Source organism: Ursus maritimus, unplaced genomic scaffold (assembly GCF_017311325.1).
Source record: "Ursus maritimus isolate PB19 unplaced genomic scaffold, ASM1731132v1 scaffold_32, whole genome shotgun sequence".
Taxonomy (NCBI): Eukaryota; Metazoa; Chordata; class Mammalia; order Carnivora; family Ursidae; genus Ursus; species Ursus maritimus.
The window spans coordinates 12,002,596-12,025,429 of NW_024425786.1; the positions used below are offsets into that span (position 1 = coordinate 12,002,596).

The window sequence follows — 22,834 nt, forward strand, 5'->3', positions numbered from 1 at the left end:
CGGAGCCGCCGAGTGGGAGGCGGTTCCGGTTCTCCGAGTGGGCGGAGGGAAGGCGGAGCGAGCAAACGCGAGCATGCGCAGTTGCGGCGTGCGCGGCGCATGCCCAGTTGGCCTCCCGCCTTTCTAAGGTGACCTTCCCAGAAGGGGGCTGAGTCTGAGCCGGAGAGCTTTGGAAGGACAGGGGCTAAGATCATGGGGGTGGGAGGAGCCACCCGAGCAGAATCCAGTCCCTATTTTAGCCTCCATTCTTCCTGAAAATTTGTCGTTAGTATCACTCATCTCTTAGTAATGAGCTTAGTGGCTTTAGTTAGACAGTTGTCCGACAGTGTGGTTTGCTCGACTGTCCTGGTTTCAGCGCGGAAAGTCCTGCATCCCGAGAAACTTCTCAGTCCCAGGCAAACGGGGAGGGTTGGTGAAGGAACTGAGGGGATGTCAAAAATGATGGGTCATCCATCCACCCACATACCCATCCATCCATCCATCCATCCACCCACCTACCCACCCATCTAGCCAGCCAGCCAGCCACCTACCCACCCACCTACCCAGCCAGCCAGCCAGCCAGCCAGCCAGCCAGCCAGCCAGCCAGCAGAAGATACACGAGCAGCACTGTTCTGCATCGGGCGCTGGGCAGCTGTAGTGAGTGAGCAAGCCAGGCGCAGTTCCAGCCCTCACCAGGTTTACTGTTGGATAGGCGGGCAACCAGGCACCTCAGTGAGTTCTGCTCTGTAAAATAGTGGGGAGAGGGGAGCCAGCCCTTGGTGGCTTACTTAGCCATATAGCACCAGAAACCATTGCTTGAGCACCTGTGATATGCCTCGCACTGGGCTCCATCATCTCACCTAAGCCGCCCAGACCTTGTCTTGTGTGAGAAGTCTGTGTGTGTCTGTATTCAGTTTAGTCCTCTCAGCTGCTTTGCCTGACCTTTCCGTGGCTCATCTCAGGGCCTGTCTCCCTCTGGGGGCTTGATTACCTCAGTCCTCCAAGTGGCTTGCTCTCTTAGGTCACCTCTGGCAAAGTTTATGTAGGCAGTCGGCTTTGCAGGTACCCGTGTTTGTCAGGAATGACGTTTTCCCTTCTCCGCCTGCTTGTTTATGACATATGAAGGGCACCTTTTTCCAGTCTTTGGTTTTCTCACAGATCATTTAGCCGTGACTGGGGAAATTAAGATGGCCAGACAAATTGGTTTGTTGGGGCTAAGTTTCTGGAGCCCTGGGCTGGAACCTGGCTATACTGCTCTGTGGCCTCATTAAAGGAGGGGTGTAGTGAGGCCACAAGAAACAGCCTGGAGCCCTGGATCTAACCTCAACTCTTCTCAAGCCCGTGTGACCTTGAACAAGTCCCTCCCCATCTCTGGCCTGCAGTTTCCTTGCCGGTATCATCAGGGAGTTGGGCCAGCTGACGTACGGTTCTGTGATTCAGGAGGCTGCCTGGGGGGGCGGGGGTGTCTTGAGGGTAACTGTTGACAGGACTGAGGTCACCTCAACTTTTCACTGGGGCTGACCCAGCACAGGAATCGGGGTCCTCTGAGTCTACTTCACGGCCTCCCGGGCCACCCAACCTGGATGAAATCACGGGAAGACTGTCGCTCCCCCTCTAACTCCTTGGGGCTGAATTGGCTTCTGAGATGAAGGAGGAGCAGCTTCTCCCTCCAAGGAATACGTTTCTAGAGAATCGGTCCTGTTGGCTTTTTCGTGATTCTTTCATCTCGAAGGCAGATCCTATTCCTAGAGAAGCGATTACCCTTTTACTTTGCCCAGGTCACCTTGGAAAAGCAGTCTGAGGCCAGCAGAAGTGAGACCTTGATTTATGGAGGGGCTCTTGGTGCCAAGGGGCCTACGCACCCTGCAGTCACATCATTCCTGGGCTTCATGGGGATTTGGGGAGCTCAGAGTTATGGAGGAATAAATTCCTGGACGGCTGCACCTCCGCCCTGAGCTTTGGGATTCCAGAAAGGCACAGCTGCAGAGCTTAGAAGTTTTCATGGTCTGGTCCTGACAGATCTTCCCAAGGTGTCCCCATGGTGAGACCCGAGGTTTTTTTGTTTGTCTGTTTCCATTTGTCTAGCGAGTGAAGTATTGCTTTTCTTTTTTTATAGATTTTATTTATTTATTTGACACAGAGAGACAGCCAGCGAGAGAGGGAACACAAGCAGGGGGAGTGGGAGAGGAAGAAGCAGGCTCATAGCAGAGGAGCCTGATGTGGGGCTCGATCCCACAACGCCGGGATCACGCCCTGAGCCGAAGGCAGACGCTCAACGACAGCCACCCAGGCGCCCCTGAAGTATTGCTTTTCAACAGTCGGCTACGTGCTATAAGTTTATGCTGAGCCTCATCACCCACAAATGTGTTTACATAAATAGTCTTCCCTAGTCCTTGTTACCACCCTTGTTGGTTGGAAGAACTACCCCCATTTTATAGACTTTCTTAGTCTTTGGATAATGGGAAAGCTCAGTGATCTGGGTGGGAATCTTGCATCAGGAGCTCTGCCTTTCCCAAGGGCTGGAAATCCAATTCAGAATTAAAAAATTAAAACCAAAAAACATTGTGGTATATCAACTATCCTTTGTACAATCAACTATATTTCTAGTGTCTTGTGATTAAGGGCAACCTGGCCAGATTCATCCCCGGCTAGAGGGCCAAGGATTTAGGGGAGATTTATCAGATAAGATCTAGGGGAGAAATGTCAGATAATTCTATTGCCTGGGAGAGTTATTTGTCTCTGAGAAAAACCTGTCTCACCCCAATTAATCTCTGTGGTGGGACTCAGGGGCCTTTCGTCCAAAAGTCAGGATTTCATTTGCCTTTGACCAACGGGCTCTCTCTTCCATTTCCGGCTGACTCCTTCCCTTTGTCCAGCTGTCCCCTGAGCATCTCAGGCTGGGTGTCCCAATGGTCTCTGAAACTCAACCTGTTCCCAACAGTACGTATCACCTGAGGCGTTCACATCTCCTCTCTTCTCAGGACCACCAAGCCAGAAACCTGGTGTGTACCTCGACTCTCCCCCCTGCCACAACCAATCAACCATCAGCCCCTGGCATGGCCTCCAGGTCAGCTGCCACGTTTGGAAATCTCACTGGTCCTGTGCATCAGGCCCTCTGCAGAACACTGGGTAGATTTTCTCTGTCTAATCATGCAGGCAACCCCAGGCGGTAAGGATTTCTGTCTTTCACTTAGGTTGAGGCAGCTGAGCCTCCGAGAGGGTCAACAGCTTGTGTAAGTCATACAGCTAGGAGCTCAGTGTCCTTTACTGGGGAGATGGCTGGGCTCTAGGTAGGCCACCCAGGGCTCCTGGGAACGCGGCGGTTGCAGCTACTCCAGTCCACCTGCAGAGGGTGCCCCTGCCTCACGGAACTGCCGTCAGCCCCCCTACTAGCCCTTTTCAACCTGCCCTTAGAAAGGGCTTATCTAAACCCTCCTCCCTCTAAACCCCACCATATAATTAGACTTCTCAAAATATTCTCTCTGAGTGGGATGGGGACCATCATATGTTACAGACTTCTCCAATTTCATGAGCAGTCTCTATGGAACTCCCGGAGCAAAAGTCACGAGCCAACCCCACTCCAGATGGGGCTGAAGTCAGCTCAGCTGCTGGGACTTAACAAGTGGCCCAAGGTCTTCTGGGGACTGTCACGTTGCTGGGCCCTATAGCCTCACACCACACACACACACACACATAATTAGAGCTCACCCACCCTGCTAACCTGTCTCACTCCCGTCTGCCTGCCACATCACCAGCATACTCTCAAATTAGCAGTTAATTTGATTCTCTGGATGTGTGTGCTTTGTAAACGCAGTCCCTGGTAAAATTCTCTTTCCAGCTGAATCTGAATTTTGAGCACCCCTTTCTATAAGAGACAGAGTCATATAAATGAAATGCAAAAACCGAATGGTGGTAAAACTCATTGGTAGTGACTAGACATTGGCTCCCTGGAAAGAGAACGAGTCAGAGGGGTGCAAAAAGTTTCAACCTTCTAGAGAGCAGGGAGATGGAGTGGTTAAGTGCACAGTCCGCTGGAGGTTCAAATGCTGCTTATCAGTTATATGCTGTGTGACCTTTAGCAAGTTACTTACTGTCTCTGTGCATTACTTTTCTATCACGTAAAATGGGGAAAAAGAATCACAGTCGCTTCACAGGCAGGAGTAAATGCATTAGTATCTGTAAGGAGCTGGCGAGTCTTAAACTGTGGTGGGAAGTCCAGCTGGGGGAATAAAACTGGAATAAAAGAGATTATGCTAATCAGAATGGGAAGACTTCAGCATAAAAAAGATGCCATGGGTTTCAGGCAGCTTTAAAAACAAATTTAGAAATACATATGTAATTAAATTCTCACAATGTAAAAATCTCAAGTAATGTAGATAAAGTTTAAATCCCCTCGGTCACACTTCCTTTCCCAGAGGTGATTACTATTGTCAGTTTCATGGGATTGCTTCTGTATCTTTTTCTTTGCCTGTATATACATATGTATGTTTCTATAGAAATCCACGGCTTTGCTTGACGTTTTTTTTTTCCTTTTTAAAAAATATCAACATCAAATGCTCTCTCTGGAAGCTCTTTTTTTTTTTTTTTAAGATTGTATTTATTTATTTGAGAGAGCAAACACGAGTAGGGGCAGAGGGAGAGGGAGAAGCAGACTCCTCTGCTGCACAGGGAGCCCGATATGGGGCTCGATCCCAGAACCCTGGGATCACGACCTGCGCTGAAGGAAGAGGCTTAACTGGCTGAGCCACCCAGATGCCCCATGTCTTGGAGCTCTTTCCATGTCAATGCTCATAGATTTATTTCATCTGTGTGCTGCCAAATGTTTGAATGTAGGCATGTACCATGGTTTGGTCATTCTCCAGGTAGTTTCTTAAAAATGATTTTCCTAGGGACACCTGGGTGACCCAGTCCATTAAGCATCTGCCTTTGGCTCGGGTCTAGATTCTGGGATCCTGGGATAGAGCCCTGTGTCAGACCCCCTGCTTCTCCCTCGCCCTCTCCCTCTGCCCCTCCTCCCCCCCCTCGAGTTCACTCTCAAGTAAATACATAAAAGATTAAAAAAAAAAAGAATTGTTAAAAATGATTTTCCTATTACCTTAAGAGCAGTAAAAAAAATATATGTTAATGTCCTCCTTCTAAAATGCAGGATTGATCACGTGGCTGCAGTTATCCCGAATCTTCACGGGGTCCCCATTGCTCAAACCCTTGTGTTTCCAGCATAGCTTTTGTCCATATCTTACGCACTCACTATGGTCACCATTTCTGAAACATGGCACACATTTACACCCCCTTGTATCTCTGCTCAGCTTGGCAGTCCTCCCTTCTCTGACCAGTCATCCGTTTCTACACTCATTCCATGCTCATCCTAGCCCAAATGAACAACAGGGCCTTGGTCACTTTCCCAGTTGGAAAAAATTCTGTGTGTGTGTGTGTGTGATTCCACAGTTCTTTGTATCTTTCTCACTCCTCCATTCAGCAAATAGTCATCAAGTGCCTACTCTGTCAAGCTGCCTCCCGTCCGTCACCCTGACTTGGCTGTCAGTTCCTGGGGGGACGAGCTCATGTCTCATGCATAGGGGTTTCCAGGGAGAACAGATATCCTGGTTTGCCCAGCGTGGTTCCAGTTTCACCTGTTATCTGGGTGAAATGATTGGTAGTGCCCCCTTTCATACGATCACTTTAGTTTTATGCATGACAGATGCTTACAGTAACTGTTAATTGGGAAAAAGAATGGATATGGCGGATGAATGAATATAATTTGCTTCTCACATTTGGAGAGGCCATCTTACTCTGAGCTGAAGCCTGGAGAGAACACACTACATTGTGAAGAGGTCATTTCACCCTGGGCTCTGTGGCCTTTGAGGGGTTTATAGGAATCCTCTAGTCCCCAGACATATGCTTGCAAGTAGTGGGGCGTTCTTGCTGTAAGGTTCTAATGGGCCACGCTAAGAAATGACTGGCACAGAGGAAAGAAACATTTACGAATAAAAGAGCTGATGACCCGCTGGACTTGGGTTAGGAAGCTGCTTCTCAGACGGGGTAGTCAGGAGCAGAGGTTCCGCAGTGGGACTCTGGAGTCAGATCACCCGGGTGGGAATCCTGGTTCCACTACTTCCTGCTGTGGACACTTGAGCCAAGTCACTTCCTCCCTGAGCCTCAGTTTTCTTCTCTATAAAGTGGGGATAGTAACCTCACAGCTCTGTTGTGGGGGGGGGGGAGTCAGAGGCGATGAGGAATGTAAAATATCATATGAAATCATCTCTATTTGAGCATTTTGAACTTCAAAACAGCTTTTCCCATAGTCCAAGCTGGCAGGTGCCTGGCATGTAGTCAGTGTGTAAGAAATGGTGGCTGTTAATACCCCACGTCTGGTTGGGCTGGTCTTTCTCTTCCATTGCCTAGCCAAACAGACGTTTCTTTCTTTCATTCAAAACATATTTGGGGCGCCTGGGTGGCTTAGTCTGTTAGGCGTCCAACTCCTGATTGCAGCTCAGGTCATGATCTCAGGGTCATGGGATCGAGCCCCATGTCGGGCTCTGTGCTCATCTTGGAGTCTTCTTGTCCCTCTCCCTCTGCTCCTCCTCCCTGCCCGTGTGCGCTCTCTCTTTCTCTCATAAATAAATAAATAAATAAATAAATAAATAAATAAATAAAATCTTTTAAAAAAAGTCTTTGCTGAGCTCTATGAGCCAGGAATTGCAGGAGGAAAGTAGAACGATCCTTATAACTTTATAACAATATAGCAGGGTAGCCTGTATAACATTATAACAATATAGCCGGGTAGCGTGTAAGGAGGGCTCTAGAATGCAGCAGAGACTGGTCCATAAGAGTCATCTGGCAGCATACTCACGACACAGACAAAACTGGCCTTAGCTTATAGAGCATAAGGGGCTGAGACACAAGCAGGCTTGACCTGAACCTGGCACTTGGCTTTGAGACTAACTAGAGAAGCCCAGACCTTTGCTTTCACAGAGATCGGGGCTCAAAAAGAGCCTGGGCTGCCCAGGGGTGAAGCACAAGGGAAAAGGCAGACTCCTCACATCAGCCAGCCTGGGGACAAGGCTGCAGAGCTGAGCTTTCTGCCCCGGCATGTCCTTTTTCTCGTTGTCCAGCTGGTAGAAGAGATGCCACGTGCTGTCATTTGACGTCACTCACTATATTTAGTTACCAAAAATATCGCCCTCGGCCCTCTGGACCTGAAGCTGTTTGGGTGAGGATCCTGGATACGTCCCACTGGGCAGGTGGAACTCATCCCTGGCTGCTCTTTTGTTTTGAGGGGAGGGATCCCACTTCTACAAGCTTTTAGCTCTGCTGAGGTATAGATCAGGTCCCGTCTGGAATGAAGGGGCTGAGATAATGGGGACCTCAACTCCACTCTCCCGGGACCTGCAGACGATATCCCGCAGTAACATGCAGAGTCAAGTTGTATTCCAGGCAACAGTGAGGGGAGGAGGCTAGAAGCAAGGTGGTTCTATTTTCCATGGGGCTGGTGGGAGTTCTCATCTCGACAGTGGGCAGAGGCAGCCTGGCCAAAGGTATTCCCCTTGCTGAGGGAGAAGCCAATTCTGGTAATATGGCAGCAGCCACAGTTTAGGCAAGAGGACCTTCTGGAGGGGCAAGGCTCTGCGCACCGGGGCCAGGAGGGCTGATGTCTATTTTATGCTTCTCTTTTCAGTATTATAATAATAAACTCTTGTTAGCCTTCATAGTCAGACTAGCTGGACTCTGGGGATTTAAGGAATGTGCCTACTCTTATAATTGGGCTCAGCCTGGCAAAGAAGATTCTAGAACTATGCTTTTAAACATGGTCGCCACTTGTAGCTAGTCTGAGTGAAGATGTCACATAAGGAAAAGATACACATCAGGGACACCTGGGTGGCTCAGTCGGTTAAGTGTCTGCCTTCAGCCCAGGTCATGATTTTAGGGTCCTGGCACAAAGCCTCACATTGGGCTCCCTGCTCAGTGGGGAGCCAGCTTCTCCCTCTCCCTCTCCCTCTGCTGCTCCCCCTGCTTGTGCTCTCTTTCTCTCTCTGTCAGAAAAAAATAAAATCTTAAAAAAAAAGATAATACACATCAGCATTCAAAGACTTACTACAAAAAAAGAGAATGTGAATGAACTATTTCACGGATATTTTAAAATTCTGATTACATGTTGAAATGATAATTTGGATATATTAGGTTAAAGAAAACATGTTCTAAAAATTAACTTCACCTCTTTTTTATTTTTTAAAACATGGCTACTAGAAAACTTAAAATTACATGCATGACTTGTGTTATGTTTCTTTTGGAAAGTGCTGTTCTAGAAGTTTCAGGGTGACTTCCAGCAATCCTGAGGTCGGTGAGTGGCCAAGATATGAATGCACCACCGGGCTGGATGTAACACACCAGCATCCCTTGGGGAGTCTCAGAAATTGGTGGGTGGGGAAACCCCCGTGAAGATTGCCCTTGTTGTGGCTTGGGCCACCTTAGTTGGGTATAAAAGGGAAGCATGACCTCCGAAAGCCGGATCCATGGGTTAAGTCTGGGAGTATGAGAACTAGTGATTTTCATTCTGCAGCGGCCCCTTAAGATGGCTTCACCAAAACATCGGTACAGAAGTCCAAGATGGGGCTAAGGGGCAAGAAGCCCCCAGGTATACCCCAAAGAGCTCGGGCGTGGCTTCCAGGCTCAGCAAGCAACTGGATGGCTTTACTTTAGGGCTTTGGAGAGTTTGCTCACAAAGACCCTGTTAGACCATGGCTATGTTGTACGGGTTTTTATACCATGGGTCAAATCACAAATGCCCACATGTAACAATTCCGTATTATACGAATATGATGTGATCCAGAGCAGAGGACACTGTTGGTGCCCTGCCAGAGGTTGTGAGCCCATTCCCCAGCTCCTGTGACTTCGCTGCTAACTGCAACTGTGATCCTCTCCAGATGATTGCTCATGGGCTCCTGGTGCCCCCTTGCCCATTCAGAGAGCTGAAGTCCCCATCGCCAATGACTGACCGGTGCAGGTGTACAAAACTCTGCTTCCAGATGGGACAGCTCTGAGCTGCACTCACGCTCCAGAGCTCTCCGGTGATCAGACGGAGAGTACTCCTCAAGCCACGTTCTCGTTCGGCTTCTTTCCTTTCCCTGGTCCCTTCACTCCCTCCCTGGTTTTTCTCGGAGGCACTTAATACATCGTAAATCACTTGTTCTCAATTGCTCATTTCAGGGTCTGCTTCTGGGGAACACCACCAGAAAAACACAGCCAGACTTTACTGTGGGTATTGGTCTTGACCTTGGGGGGTGGCCAGGTAATACCCAACCACTGAATGTGTGGGTGATTCCAAACTCTTGAGGTACTCTTGCTGAGCCCTGACCTGGTGCTCAGAAGAGCAGGGGCTGCAAGAGCAGAACAGTGCCCACGTCTGGCCTGCTTCACCCCAGGCTGTGTCCATGAGGCAACAACGAACATCACACCGACACATACTTCCCCTCTGATGGTTGATTTTATTGCGATTTAAATAGGCTCTTCCCCAAACATCTTTCGATCTCCATCATGGTCTCTCGTCCAGAAAGTTGAAACTGTGCCCGGCTTCTTGCCATCTTCATGGCACCCCCCCTTCCCTCTTACATAAAATATTTCAAAATAAAGATCGAAACAGGAACTTAGCTGAGTTTTGCAACACAGAACTGTATCCTAGGCCTACATTTATAGAAAGTGGGGGGTGGGGAAGAGCGATGAGTCCACGGGGATTGGGGGAGGTGTGCACACTGAGAGTAGTCACACGGGGTGGTGGGGGGCAAGCAAGATGGCAATAGGTATCTGAGTTCTGGGGACTCCAGAATCATCAGAAATTACCAACTGGAGAGAGTTTTAGAAAAATCTATAAACACACACTGTCTCCACATGGGAGATGTTCACTTCCCCTTAAGGTAGATTAGAAAAAACAAATGAAAGAAAACCCCAAACCCCACATTAACCAAACACACACACACACACACACACACACAAACACACACACAACAAACTCTAAGTCTCCAGATGAACACCTTCAAATAGGCACTTGGTGTTTTCAGCTCTGGGGTTGCAGAGATCTGGGGCTTTGGACCCCAAAGGAAGGGGTACAACGGCTTCTGAAGGCTCTGGGGTCTGATCTATCGGATGGATACTGGCCCAGCTGGTGGGATAGGAGGCCAGTTGAAAAAGAACCCTCAACTTCATCCAAAATAGTGACTTGCAGGAAGCTCTGTGCCCTGGGCATTTCCTGAATAGAACGGGTTGCCACTTCGACAGAGCACAGCCCTGAAAGGGCAAATGCTGGCCATTTCGATGTGGACACTGCATGTTGAGAACTGACCAGCTCCAGGAGGCAGGGGCCAGGCCCAGTGCGCTGCTGACCACTGCGTCCTCAGAGCCCAGCACCGTACCTGGCACTTAGCAGGCACACAACAACTGTTTGCTGAACCCGTGAATGAAATAACCCAAGAAGAAAATCTTGTTCTCCCAAGAATACAAATTTATAACCCTCTCATTGGTGATAAATTGGTTCTTTTTAACCCGCAAAGTGGAATTATAATTCACTTATTCTCCTGACATCAGCTGGCCCTCAAGGAACCTTTTTTTTATCGTTGAAACTGAGTCTCTGGGGTTGGAGCCAGGGAATTAATCTAGTTATGTCCAAATGAGAGGGTGTTCAGCAAATGCGCTGGTGAACTTCCATGGGATAGACAGTCTGTGTCCAAGGCCAGCTGCTGGCCCAGAACTGGCTGTTGGGCTGGGGGCCAGGCTAGGTCCTTGTATGTCGGGTCTAAGGTCTGCGGGGAACAGGCGGGCCTTTAATTATATCCTGGGGGCAGGTTGGTGGTGAAAAAGTCCCTGTCTAGCTGCTTGGAGGGACGGCATGAGGAATAGGAAGTGGAGGCATACGAGAAGGGAGGCCAGGGACTGCCCAGGGAATGGAGAACCAGGCAGGAGAAGGATTTGGCTGAGTCCGGGCATCTTCACCCACAGCACCCTCAGGTATAAGGATGCTGGTCTGGGGGGACCCCCCCAAGCATTTGGGAGAGCCTGCGTCCATCAGAAAAATCAGGTATAAGGAGCATCTCGGAAATGGACAGGTCTGATAAAATCTGCTTCTGGGGTAAGTTCTAAGCTAAATTATTGGACCCTCAGGGAATGGGGAAGCTAGTCAATGATGTCTACACAGCAGAGAGAAAGCCAAGGGGATCCGAGAAGCCGGGAAGGAATGAATAATTGGAGGCAGCCACCTGCACATCCCAAGGGAGCCGAATTTGAAATAATGACAGCAGTTTAAGGTGCGTCTGGGGCCCCAGGGTCCCTTTCCATGGGATCTACCTTGACCTTCAGGGCATGGCTACCAGAACTGGTAATCCCAGAACCTCCTTCCCTTCTCCCCTCCTTCAGTTTTGGACACGAGACTAAGGACTCTTTGGGGAATGGTTTGGGTACAGAGTTTCTGTTTCTTCATTTTTCATGTCAGGGCTATACAGATGCTGGCCAAATGCACAGCTATTTTCAGGAAGGACCGAGTTGAGGTTTATCAGGAGTGACTTTGGTGGGTGCTGGGGCCCTTCTGAGAGATGGCAAGGTACAGATGTCCCAAATCCCTACCCCCCTCCCTGGAGCCCTCCCAGGGTGGGGGCAGTCCAGTCCTTGTCAAGTCCTTGCCAGGCAGGGGAACGTTCTGGGGGGGGGGCGGGGTGCCAGGGGTCTGGAGAAAGAAAGGAGGAGAGAGGTGCCAAGGCCCCTGTCTTGTCAGCCCCCGACAGTTGGGTTTTCTCTTTTTGGTAATGCAAGTGCCTGACTTGGGCTTTGAATACTGAGGTATCCACTTCAAAGAAAGCGATCTCCAATAAGCATAGGACTAGATAAAACCCCAGTCTTCCTCCTCCCCCACGCTCCTTCGTTTTAGAAATCTTGGCTGGTTTCTAAAGGTGACCATTTGGGCCCCTTCATTTTCCTCGTCCCTCCCCGTGCTTTATATTCCCACTTTTATGTTTTAAATTCACCAATAAAGAAGGAGTCTGCAGACCCCCAGGCCTGTGCCGTCTCTCTCTCCCTGCAACTTTGCTGTGTGGCCCCCAGGTGTGCCGTGCAATTTCCAGGTCCTGGAAGTAATCATCCTTTTCTCCCCCCCAAAGTTTCCTGACCGTTATTGCTGAAGGACGTCTTGCAATCCTAAGAACCACGAGGGCCGGTCCCGCCACAATCTTGGTACCGACAGGCTGAGACCCACACAGCGTAGCCCCCTGCAGCTCAGGGCACCATGTGCCACCACTTGAAGGAGAAGGGCTTCCTGCGGACGTTGGTGCCGCAGTGCACCTCCCCCAGAAACTTGTGGTAGGCGGAGATGTCATCCACGAAGGTGCAACAGAGGCCCAGGGGCTCCAGCAGGGAGCGCACGTGCGTCTCCAGGCAGCACACCTCGTCCACCTGCGGCCCGAACGGCTTAGGGATGCCCAGGTCCTTGTCGAGCACGATCATGTTCACCTGTGACCGGGGTGAGGCAAGAGCTCCTGTTTAGCGAGCACCTGCTCCTCGCCAGGTCCTGTTCTAAGCTCCTGGGCATTCCCAACTCCCCTATGACGTAGGTGTTGCGATCATCCCCACTTTACAGATGAGAAAATCGAGGCTCAGAGGGGGCCAAGGAGCTCACACGTGGCGGAGCTGAAGTGGAAAACCAGGGGACCTCCGTCTGCATGTATGCGTGTGTACAGTACCCGCGCGTGGTTATGTGTGTATGTATCGGCGTGTGCGTGCACATGCGTATCTGTGTGTGCGTGTTCCAGCCTCCCTCCGTCTCACAGAAGACTCTTCTCTATGACGACAAGCATCCCTCCTGTCCGTAAAGGTCTTTCTAACTTAGAATGCACTTTCCTATCCGTTAAGGGAAGGGATTTCCCAGGACCCCAGGGAGCAGCTAGGCTGAGCATCTCATCCCCAGGAGGGAATGCAGCCCAGGGAGGACCAAGTGCCTAGGGGGGGTGGGCGAGGCCACACAGCAGCTCAGCCAGGACAGGGACCTGGACCTCCCCGCTGAACAGCCTCAGCCGAGCCATCCTTCCGGATCTGGCTGCCCCTGATGGGCCCGGATGATGTTTGGGGGCTGGAGGGCCTCACCATGTTTGGGAAGTAGGCTCTGGCCTGGCGGTCCTCATCCATCTTGAACAGAGCGGGCAGATCGATGATGTCCTGCTCTGTCAGTCCCAACTCCTTTTTGAGGATGTCGCGGTTCCAGTCCAGGCAACGCTGGGTGAGGGGGAAAAGGGAGGGCAGGCACGTGAGGGGACACTCCTGCTGCTTTGTCAACCCTGCTCCTGTCTGCGGTAGCAGACCCTGGGCCTCAGCACGGCAGGGAGATTCCTAGCGCTCACCTCGCCCCCCTGCCACCTCTCCAGTGACCCTCCCACCAGGGCCCGGTGACAGTGGTAATAGAGCAAGAGAGAAGACGATCACAGAAATCATGCTTTAAGATAGAAACGAGACAGGGACTCAGAAGGTGGGATCCATCCATGACAAACTTCTGGGAGCTCCGATCCCCAAAAATAAATAAAAATCCAGGGCATATGTTGACACGTGCATTTTTCTAGAGGGCAGGTCCATAGCTTGTGTCATATTTTATTTTATTTTATTTTATTTTACTTTATTTTAATTAATTCACTTTTTAGGTAGGCTCCATGCTGGGCATGGTTCCCCATGTGGGGCTTGAACGCATGACCCTGAGATCACGACCTGATCTGAAATCAAGAGTCGGATGTTTACCCGACTGAGCCACCCAGGCGTCCCTGCATCATATTTTAAAGGGCTGTGTCTCCCCCTGATGTCACGGGCTCTCGCCTTACAGGGCTCTTGGCTCTTTCGCACTGCCTCATGTGCTTTCCTCCCCCGGTGTCCTGTCTGCCTCTGGCCTCTGCTGGCCTGCACCACCTGCCTCTGCCGCTCCATTTAGCTTCTGGCGTTAGCACAGGAGCAATGTGGGGAGGCTGGACCGAATGCTCACAGAGGTCCTTCCCTCTGTCATGTGCCCTGACCCCTTGGTCATTCCCTATGGAAGCCGTGAGGATGGGAGCCGTGTCACTGGGGCACAAACCCACCCGCCCCGGGGGCCCCCTGCTCCGCGCTCACCTGGAAGTACTGGTTCTCTTGCACGAGGCTCTCATTGGATAGAATCTTGTTGATGGTGATTCGCTTGCTGCTCATCCCGCCCAAGCCTGTGGAGGTCAGAGGTCAGGGGTCAGAGGGGACAGTCTAGCCTCAGGTGCCCAGCCTGGGTGCTCCCCTCCATCAGCCCCCCAGTTTTGGGGCTAACTGTTGGGAGGAGGGAGATGGAGCTGGGACAGGCTGGGACACAGGAGGGCAGTCTCCGGGAACCCAGGCCCCGTCTGCCAGGGTGGCCACGTTGCTTGGGCCAGGGACGAGGTGGCGGTGCCTTGCTCTCTCTCTGGCCAGAGGGTGGGGTGGCACAAGTAGGTACCTGGGTCTCCCATCTGGAGCCTGCTTCTAAGGACAAGCAGCTAACCAGGGTGAGGGTGGAAAAGCAGGAGACCCAGAGGTCACCCTTCCTGTTTTCCAGACCTGCCTCACGCTCGGTCCCTGCCCTGGTTGGTGCCCGCACCTGCCCCCTGGCTACACATGGCTTTTGGTCTGATTAGTAAAACCTAACCCTCACTGAGCACCTACTACGTGACAGGCTCTCTTCTAGGTGTTTTACACGAATTAGCTCAGAACTCTTTCCTACATTTCTATGAGGTAGCCGCTAGCATTAAAGATGGGGAAACGGAGGCACAGAGAAGTTAAATGACTTGTCCAAGGTCTTATAGCTAGTGGCAGAGCCTGCATGCAGACCAGACAGTCTGATTCCAGAGGCTAAGCTATTAATAATAATTCTTCTTCCTCCTCCTCCTCCTTCTTCTTTTTTGCCTGATCCGGGAAGAGTTTGCTGATGCATTGCACTGCCCAGTCTTGTAGCTTGTCAGTGGCAAAGAGATTGGGGCTGTCACACCTTGTACCTGCACCGTCCCCACACCCCACTTGGACCTATCTGTACAAAGATAATGGTTTCTATATCCTATGGGTAGTTTTAGGGTATGTTTAATATATAAAGAAGCCTCCAGAAAATCCAGATTCGTGCCTGCCAATCCAAGAAAAAAAATTCCCTTTGGTGGGGAATCAAAAAAGAACAGAGGGCTTAAACCGGCCCCGTCCGCTCTAGACACCAGTCACTGTCAGGGACACTGCCTGCAGATCTGTTGGGCAGTGACGTATGTAAGCATCAACCAGCCTTAGTGACGCGACTTTTGGGAGAAGGCCGATCGGGGATACCGACCTGAGAAGTGACATGAAGTAATTTAAGAAAAACATGTCAGGAAGACATCGTCACGGCCTCTCTAACCTGGCTCACTGTCTCCACCTGATCAACTTTCCTTCTTTCCATGATTCATTTAAGAGCACATCTAATCCCCGTCTACATCTGTCCCAATTCAGGGAATTTCTACATGAAGCAGGTAATTTCTCACTCTGGGACTGACCGTGATGATGTCGGACTCTCGATCGTGTCTATCTACTCCCACTTTTCTTCCTGTCCCTAAACTGCATTGTGTATGTTTTTCTCGATCTCCTTTTCGAGCTCCTCGATCGCAGATCGCATGTCAGTTACCTCTCTTTTGGGTCTGGTGCCGTTTAAAGTAGATGCTAGGTCCTGAAGAAGCATTTGGCACTGCTGATGATAATAATGAGCAGTGGGTGTCTCGACGGTCCGGCTGACCACTGCGAGGGTCACGAGGGCCAGGGCTGCTTCCCACCACAATGACCTCACAGCCCAGAGCAGGCCAGACGCCCAGGGAAGGGGAGCTGGATGCCCAGGGGCAAAGCAATCACCTGCCCCATCCTTGGGAGCCTCTCTCTGGGGGCTCTGCTCCCCACTCCCTGCCAAGGTCCCATGGGCACTCACCTTTGAACATGATGGCCTCCCCGTGGCCCTCCCTCTGCTTCTCTCGGAAGAGCTTGTAGCAGGCCGAGGTACTGGCCATGAGCATCCGGAATTTCTGTGAGAGGACATCCAGAGGGACAGTGTCAGCAGAGAGGAAGGGGCCAGGGAGCAGAAGGGAGTCCCTGGGGCCTCGGAGCCCTGTCTGCCTGTTGTCTCAGGCCTCCCCATGCTGAGGGGCAAAGGCTGCCTGGTAGGGTTGTCTCTGGTTCGGGGGAGTATTTTTTACCCTTCCTGCTGTAGACATTCCCCCACCTCAGCAATGCCACAGCGTCAAAGCTTAGAGTCCAAAATGGCTTGGACAGGGCGGAAGTGCGTCTCCGAGTGGCCAAGAGGACAGGCCATTTGCACAACATTTCCAGGGTATGAAGTTGCAACCATTCTTTCACTTTAGAAAATGAAAGAGCCCCAGGCCCATACCCCATAGGTCTCTAGAGCGTCATGGCAAATACAGGAGCCACCAGCCCCGTGAATACTAGACTCCTGAATTGTGGCCAATCTTCTGAATTGAGATGTGCGGTTAGGAGTAAAATACACATCAGATTTTGAAGACTTGGTATGAGTCAAAGAATGTAAAATCTCTCATTAATATTTTCACATTGATTCCATGTTGAAATGCTAATATTTGGTAGCTTGGGTTAAAAATTTACCTGCCACAATGACAACAGGCAAACCAACTTGAGCCTACTTCCTTCTTCCTTTTTGCAGTCCACTACCTGTAGATCCTGCTCCCTGCTGACAAGAGCTGGTAGTACATGGATGCTCCATCATCCTATTCACTCCAGCCTCAGGGGCCAGCTCACCTTTGTGCCCGGGATGGGGACGAAGGTCATGAACTCGTCCACGTGGCCCACGGTCAGCCAGTCCGAGTAGAGCTCCACGGGTGCCTGTACCTGCTGGGCCTGCAGGAAGTCCCGCACCACCTTGGTCATCCTCCGACCGCCAGACCTGGGGCAGGGGTGGGGAGGAGGCAGCTCTTCAGATGGTTTCCCACTGTGCCTGCCTCACCAGAGGGCCTGCAGGCGTTCAGCATCTGCAACCCAGCCTGCATCCAGGGTGGCATCAGCAAAAGTCAGGGGAAGGAGCCTGAGCCACAGGGCTGAGAAACCCTGGGGCCGGCAGGAAGGCATTTGAGCCCAAGGAGAAAGAAGGAGGCGTTAGCTGGAGCCATGGCCTGTACAAACGGCATGGAGCCCGGCCTTCAGCCCTTTCAGCTCCTGAGGGCGCCAGTGGGTATAAAGAGACCAGCTTCTGTGCTCAGGGGTCCTGCCTGGACTGCTGGAGGGGGCTAGGGCACAGGCATGGTTCCAAAATCTGCCCTAGCCCATGTGCCTCTTTGTTACATTAACTTCTGCTTAACTTTCATCTTTGATCAGTTCAAGCGACACCTCCTCCAGGAAGCCCTTCCTGACTTTTAGACTCTCTGAGGTCTTCGATCTTCCTAGTACCCTTAGACTATTACTCAAGGTCCTCACAGTGGCCAACAAATTCCTCTCTGATTTAGCCCCTGCCTGGATCTGCTACTCCCCTCCCTCCCTCCCTCCTGTTCTACTTCCTAAGTTTGCTACTCCCTCAAAGCTTTGCCCTTCTATTTGAAATGCTCTTTCCCTCTGATCTTCCCATGGCTGCTCCCCTCTCATTCAAGCCTCGATTCCCAAGTCATTTCCTTAAAATCACGAAAGCTGAAGTGCACCTGCCCTGTCACTCTTTTTACCATGTAACCCTATTTTACCTTCTTCATTATAACTTATTAGCATCCAGAAGGGTCTCATTTGCTGGCTTCCATGTTGATTTTCCGTACTCCTCCCACCTTAATTGAAAATTTCCCAAGAGCTGGGGCTTTGTCGGCTTGGCTCACTGATGTATCCCTAGAGCCTAGAACAGTGCCTGGCGGAGAAGTCCCTCAATAAATATTTGTCTCTAAGGAGCCCTCCCTGGACTCCCCAAGGGACTTAGGGACCCCTCTTTGGGTTCCCCTGGCTCCTTATCATTCTTTCTATCACTGTATACAGTCCCCTCCCCCTGCTGTTTCATGTCTGTGATCTCCACTGTCTCCTTGAAGCGGGGACTGGGCTTCAGGTTTAGACGCCATGGCTGGCACTGGGCTTGGCACTTGGCTGGTGTATGGGAAACACCTGATGAATCGATGAGTGACTGTTGAGTGGAGGGAGGAGAGGAGGTGGGCAAACGGGCACTGCCTGGCTGCTGGCTTCCCCCCAGAAGGTAGAGCATCCCATGTGGCTCAGAGGGACTTGGTGCCCAAATCCTGGCTGATCCCATGTATGCAGGTTGCTGGCAGCCCTTTTGTGAAATGAGGACCCACAGTACTCACTCTTCCTAATGACTGTCCTGACCAAGGAAGAATCTGCCTTTTCACTGGGAAGTGGGTCACCTGGGGGAGGGAGTGACAGTGTCACGGAGCCAGAGACTCATGCTTTGGGGGCAGGGCCATGTCTTCTCAGCCCTCTTTTGTGTATGGGCAACCCCAAGGACTTTTTGGTACCCTCCCATTCAGCTTCTTTCAGTTACTTTCTATGGACTCCTCTGTCCCTTTCCTACCTGGTTTAAATCTCATTATACACCCTCCCATTTGGGGAAGAGCTATTTATTTAGTTTTATATTAGATCCTAAGTCATACTAAGATATAAAGGCTAGCGTGGGTTTATTTCTAAGAGTGTCTGTATCTTTTCAGAGTCGCGGAAGGGGTTCATTCTCCCAGCCAATCACTCTATGTGTGAGCCACTCGGCCACTCCTAAGGAGGAAGAGTAACTTCTCCACCCCCGCTCCCCCCAGCCCCACCCTGGCTTCTCTTACAGAGGAAAGCTGCTCCCGATGAGAATCCGGCCCAGGGGGTATGTCTTGCCATTCACAGTCACTGGTGGACTGACCTCCAGGTTCCCAAAGGAATCGAGGCTGGTGACAGGCTCAAAGAGGGGCTCCCGGGTCACGTAGCCGAAATCTGGGCCCTGGGCAGGGGACACACACCCATCATTAGCCTCCTGTAGCCAGAAGTCCTTAGCCCCAGCTCAGCCACCCACTGATGACCACTCTTCACCACCTTCGGTCTGGCACTGTGAGCACTTGGTTTCGAGGGGTCTTCTTATTCCCACTGAAGAGCAGGGGGCCAGGCGTGGGGAGGCTGAGTTTGTGGGCTGGTTGGTGTGAAGGGGGGCATGCACGACAGTTTATAAGTGCGTATTAGCGTGTGTGTCCACTGGGTCTCTGCATGTGCCTCTGTTTCTAGACAAGAGACAGATTGGCGACTTCAGGGCTAGCTCTCATTTTGTGCTGTTGACATCCCTGCAGGTATCTTTCTTTACCTGACCCTCAGTTTCCCCATATGTAAAAGGGGTGTCGGATTCAGTACTGGAGGGAGGGTGGTAGGTCCAGAGGTCCCAGACATTTGCTATCCTCTTCCCAGTAAGAGGATTTTTGCATCCTGAGCCATTGCTGGTATGTGCTATCTCCCAGAGTAAGGAATAGAATTCCCCACCCAGGGTCGGACTTGGTCATGTGACTGGCTTTGGACAGTGAAATGTGAGCAGAAGTGACACAGGCCAGTTCAGCAGAAGCCATAAGATCTGCTGTGTATGTCTGCCAAATCATTCTCTTCTCCTCGTGCTAGGACGATGGCATTCTCCAGGCTGGGGCTGCTCCTGCAGCCTGGGCTCTAGAAGGGGGAAGGCACAAGGAACCGGGGCTGCAGACAACCAACCAACATTCAACACAGAGTGCAAGCAAGAAATGGGCCTTTGCTGTTGTCAGCAGTAAGGTTTGGGGGGTGTTTGTTACTGCAGCCTTACCTAGTAAAAGCTGACCGATACATGCAGGAGTGACAGGTATGTAACATACAGACCGTCCCAACCTATTCCCAACCAACTGTATTTGTTCAGTGAGCCCACAGAGAGTCTCAGAATCCTTAGAACAGAGCTCCAAAACACTAGAGTTGGCACACAATATAACCCCAGGGACCCTTGGATGTTAAGGTTCCTTTCAGGATTTTTTGATGAAAAAGTAGGGCCCTTGCTTGGGAGCTTGCATTGGGACTGGAACTAAGCTTGCCTGACAAAAATTCTTGTTAAAAAATCCCATGGGGTGGAAAGACGTGACTTATCCTGGCCCCGCTGAGAGGCTCAAGGGACAGCCGTGCCCCATGGTGTGGCTGGCTGCAGCATAGCGCTTTCTCGCCCGGGAGCCCCAGATGGCAAGGTGTGATTTGCTGGAAGCTGGGGCAGCTGGGCTTTATGGCATCACGCAGGCGGGCAGGCACGCAGCACAAAGCCGGGCTTGGCCCAGGCCCCCAGGAACAATGCAGCCCGGGACCTTGGCACCAGGCCAGCCTGGAACACTGAAGGCAGGTGGTGACCCAGGAAGGACGTGAGAGCAGGAGCTGGGAGGCCTTGGTCCTCAGGCCTGCGGCAACCATTGCTGGGGACCAGTTTGACTCTACCCCCCACAGTGTGGGAGGAAGTGGACAGTCCTCACCGAGGACGACGTCCAGGGCTGTGGAATGACAACTGTAATGGCGACTAATAATGATCATTGTATTAGGTGCAGCAGGACGCCTTCTGGGTGCCTTCAACCTTCACAATTTCTGTGAGAGGAATGCCATTTCTGTCCCCATTTACGGATGAGCAAACTGAGGCTTGAGGAGGTTAAGCTGCTTGCCCAAGGTCAAGGCGTGGAACAAGATGCGAGGCCAGGCTCTACCACCATCTCCCTGTGGTAAGGGCTCTAGGCTAGGGAAGGTTCTCAAGAAGTAGATGTGAGCCTGTGAATGTCTCCGACTCAAACAGAGGCTGCCCTGTGTGTGACCTTGGGAAAAGCCTCTGACCCATCCCAGTCTCTGCTTCGTTCTCAGTCCGAACTTCCCCTGCCTGTTCAAGGTGGAAGGTGAGGGCAAAAGAGGCAGGTTTTGGTTCTGCCCTCACCCCACCACTGGTTAAAGGCATCACTGGGAGTGGTAATGGCCTCTAGAATCAGGGGGTCAGATGGCTTTAAAAAACACACACAGATTGAAAGCCACAGCTTCAATGAGCTTTGAAGTTGGAACCATGATTTTCGACAATCGCTTAACTATAATTTTCCTCCTTGAAACTGATTTTTCTGCAAGTTGGGGGTGGGGCAGGGGTAGGAGCTGCCTCTTTCCCACAGTTCCCATTTCCTACGAGAAAGCTCTCCCATGAGTAAATTTTTTATCCAGGGGATCGAGAACTCTTGTCAGGGTGCTTTTTGCTCCTGCCTTCTAAAGTGGGTGAAACTAACAATAGTGCATTCATTGAGCACTTGTGGTGTCCCAGGCCCTGGGGTAGTGTCACGCTTTCCCATGAGAAAACTCTCCAAGGAAAGGACCATGGAGGTCATTATCCCAACTGACCCATTCTGCAGATGAGACAATGGAGGCGCTGGGCAACAGACGAACTTGTCAAGGGTGCCCCAGGTCTCCTGCCCACTCTGTCCTGGAAGAGTCCCCAGGATCGTTTCCCCCGCCCCCCACCCCAAGTGACCCTCAGCATCTCACCAGAAGCTGCTTCACTGGGAAGTCCTTCAGATTTCCATCTCGGGGGGAGTCCAGTACCACGGGGAAGCCTTTATGGGGGGCCTCTATGTAGCCAAACTCAACTTCATCCTGTGGGGACACCAAGGAGAGCCGTCAGATGAGCCAGCCTCCCTAGTTCTCCTCACTAGCAAACGATGACTGGGGTTCCTTGCATAGCCTTCTTCACATGGTCTCTGCATGCCTCAAGCATATTCACACTCCTATCCACCCCATTTCTTAAAACATAATCAATAACATCCTATGTACATTTTCCTGCAAGCAACACCTTAATTTGAAGTGTATTCTGTATTTCTACGTTGGCTTCTTTTTAGCTGTTGTATAGTACTCCACGGTAAGGCTATCCCCTTATATGATTACCCAGTCCCTCGTGGGGGATAGTCTTTTGCTACTTCAAGAAGCAATGCTGCAGTGAATCACCATATACATTTCTGTCTCGGTGCACATGTGCACATATGAGACGACAGCAGAATTCCTGTGCATGGAGCTGTTGGGTGCCAGGGCACTGACGTTAGCCAACTCTTCTTGCCTGAGCCATAGGCCACATCCCTCCCAGCCCGCAGTGCCTCACCTGGATCCAGCGGTCACCTCGGTTTACATACTGGAAGCAGACCTTCAGTTCACAGTTGGTTTTCTCAACCAGGTTCTTCACCTCTTTTAGGAACAAGTAATTGTCCTTCATGCTGAGAAGTTCGGGGAAGAGAGGGAGGCCAGGAGGAAGGGTGAGGAAGGACAAGGGCCAGTCCAACTGAGGTGGCAACAAGCAGCTGGCCCCTCTGGGTTGTGCTGGGCAGATGAGGTCGCAAAGGTGTTCATAGTCACCTTTGTGAAGGCTGCTGGAGCCAAGGACAAGCAAACTCCTCCACTCGTGGTGTTTGCCAAAGTCACGAACATATAAAACAAGAAGAGGAACTCTTCCCCCCCCAGATTTCTTTTTTTTTTATAATGATTTTTTATTATATTATGTTAGTCACCATACAGTACATCCCCGGTTTTCGATGTAAGGCTCGATGATTCATTAGTTGTGTATAACACCCAGTGCACCATGCAATATGTGCCCTCCTCCCCCCCCCCAGATTTCTGAAGGAGAGCTGTGTCTAGCCCAGAGGCAGGGGATGGGCCCAGAGCCTCAGGGTCCCACTCATTGTGGCCAGCATCCACCTGCAGGGACTCCTTTCCCTTGCTTCTCACCTGCTGCAGCTTTCTAGCACATAATAGGTGCTCAAAAAGAAAAAAATGCTACGTAAGATGAGCTGAACACCCATTGCATAGGAAGTTCCCAACCTGATGATGTGGGCCAAGAAGGAGAAAAGGA

The 22,834-nt window shown here is 51.2% G+C and overlaps 1 protein-coding gene across 1 annotated transcript in view; it reads right to left on the minus strand.

Moving 5' to 3' along the window:
* Positions 1-9,441: 9,441 nt before the first annotated feature.
* The window catches only part of PADI2 (peptidyl arginine deiminase 2), a 44,741-nt gene continuing 31,348 nt past the window's right edge, over positions 9,442-22,834 (minus strand). Inside the window, exons 9-16 of the mRNA XM_008694904.2 lie at positions 22,091-22,202; positions 21,484-21,591; positions 18,777-18,928; positions 16,765-16,909; positions 15,926-16,019; positions 14,101-14,186; positions 13,096-13,224; positions 9,442-12,465 (exon numbers count right to left, since the gene is read on the minus strand). Of these exons, the coding sequence (XP_008693126.2) occupies positions 12,232-12,465; positions 13,096-13,224; positions 14,101-14,186; positions 15,926-16,019; positions 16,765-16,909; positions 18,777-18,928; positions 21,484-21,591; positions 22,091-22,202 (1,060 nt within the window). The 3' untranslated portion in view covers positions 9,442-12,231. The remainder of the gene's footprint in view (positions 12,466-13,095; positions 13,225-14,100; positions 14,187-15,925; positions 16,020-16,764; positions 16,910-18,776; positions 18,929-21,483; positions 21,592-22,090; positions 22,203-22,834) is intronic.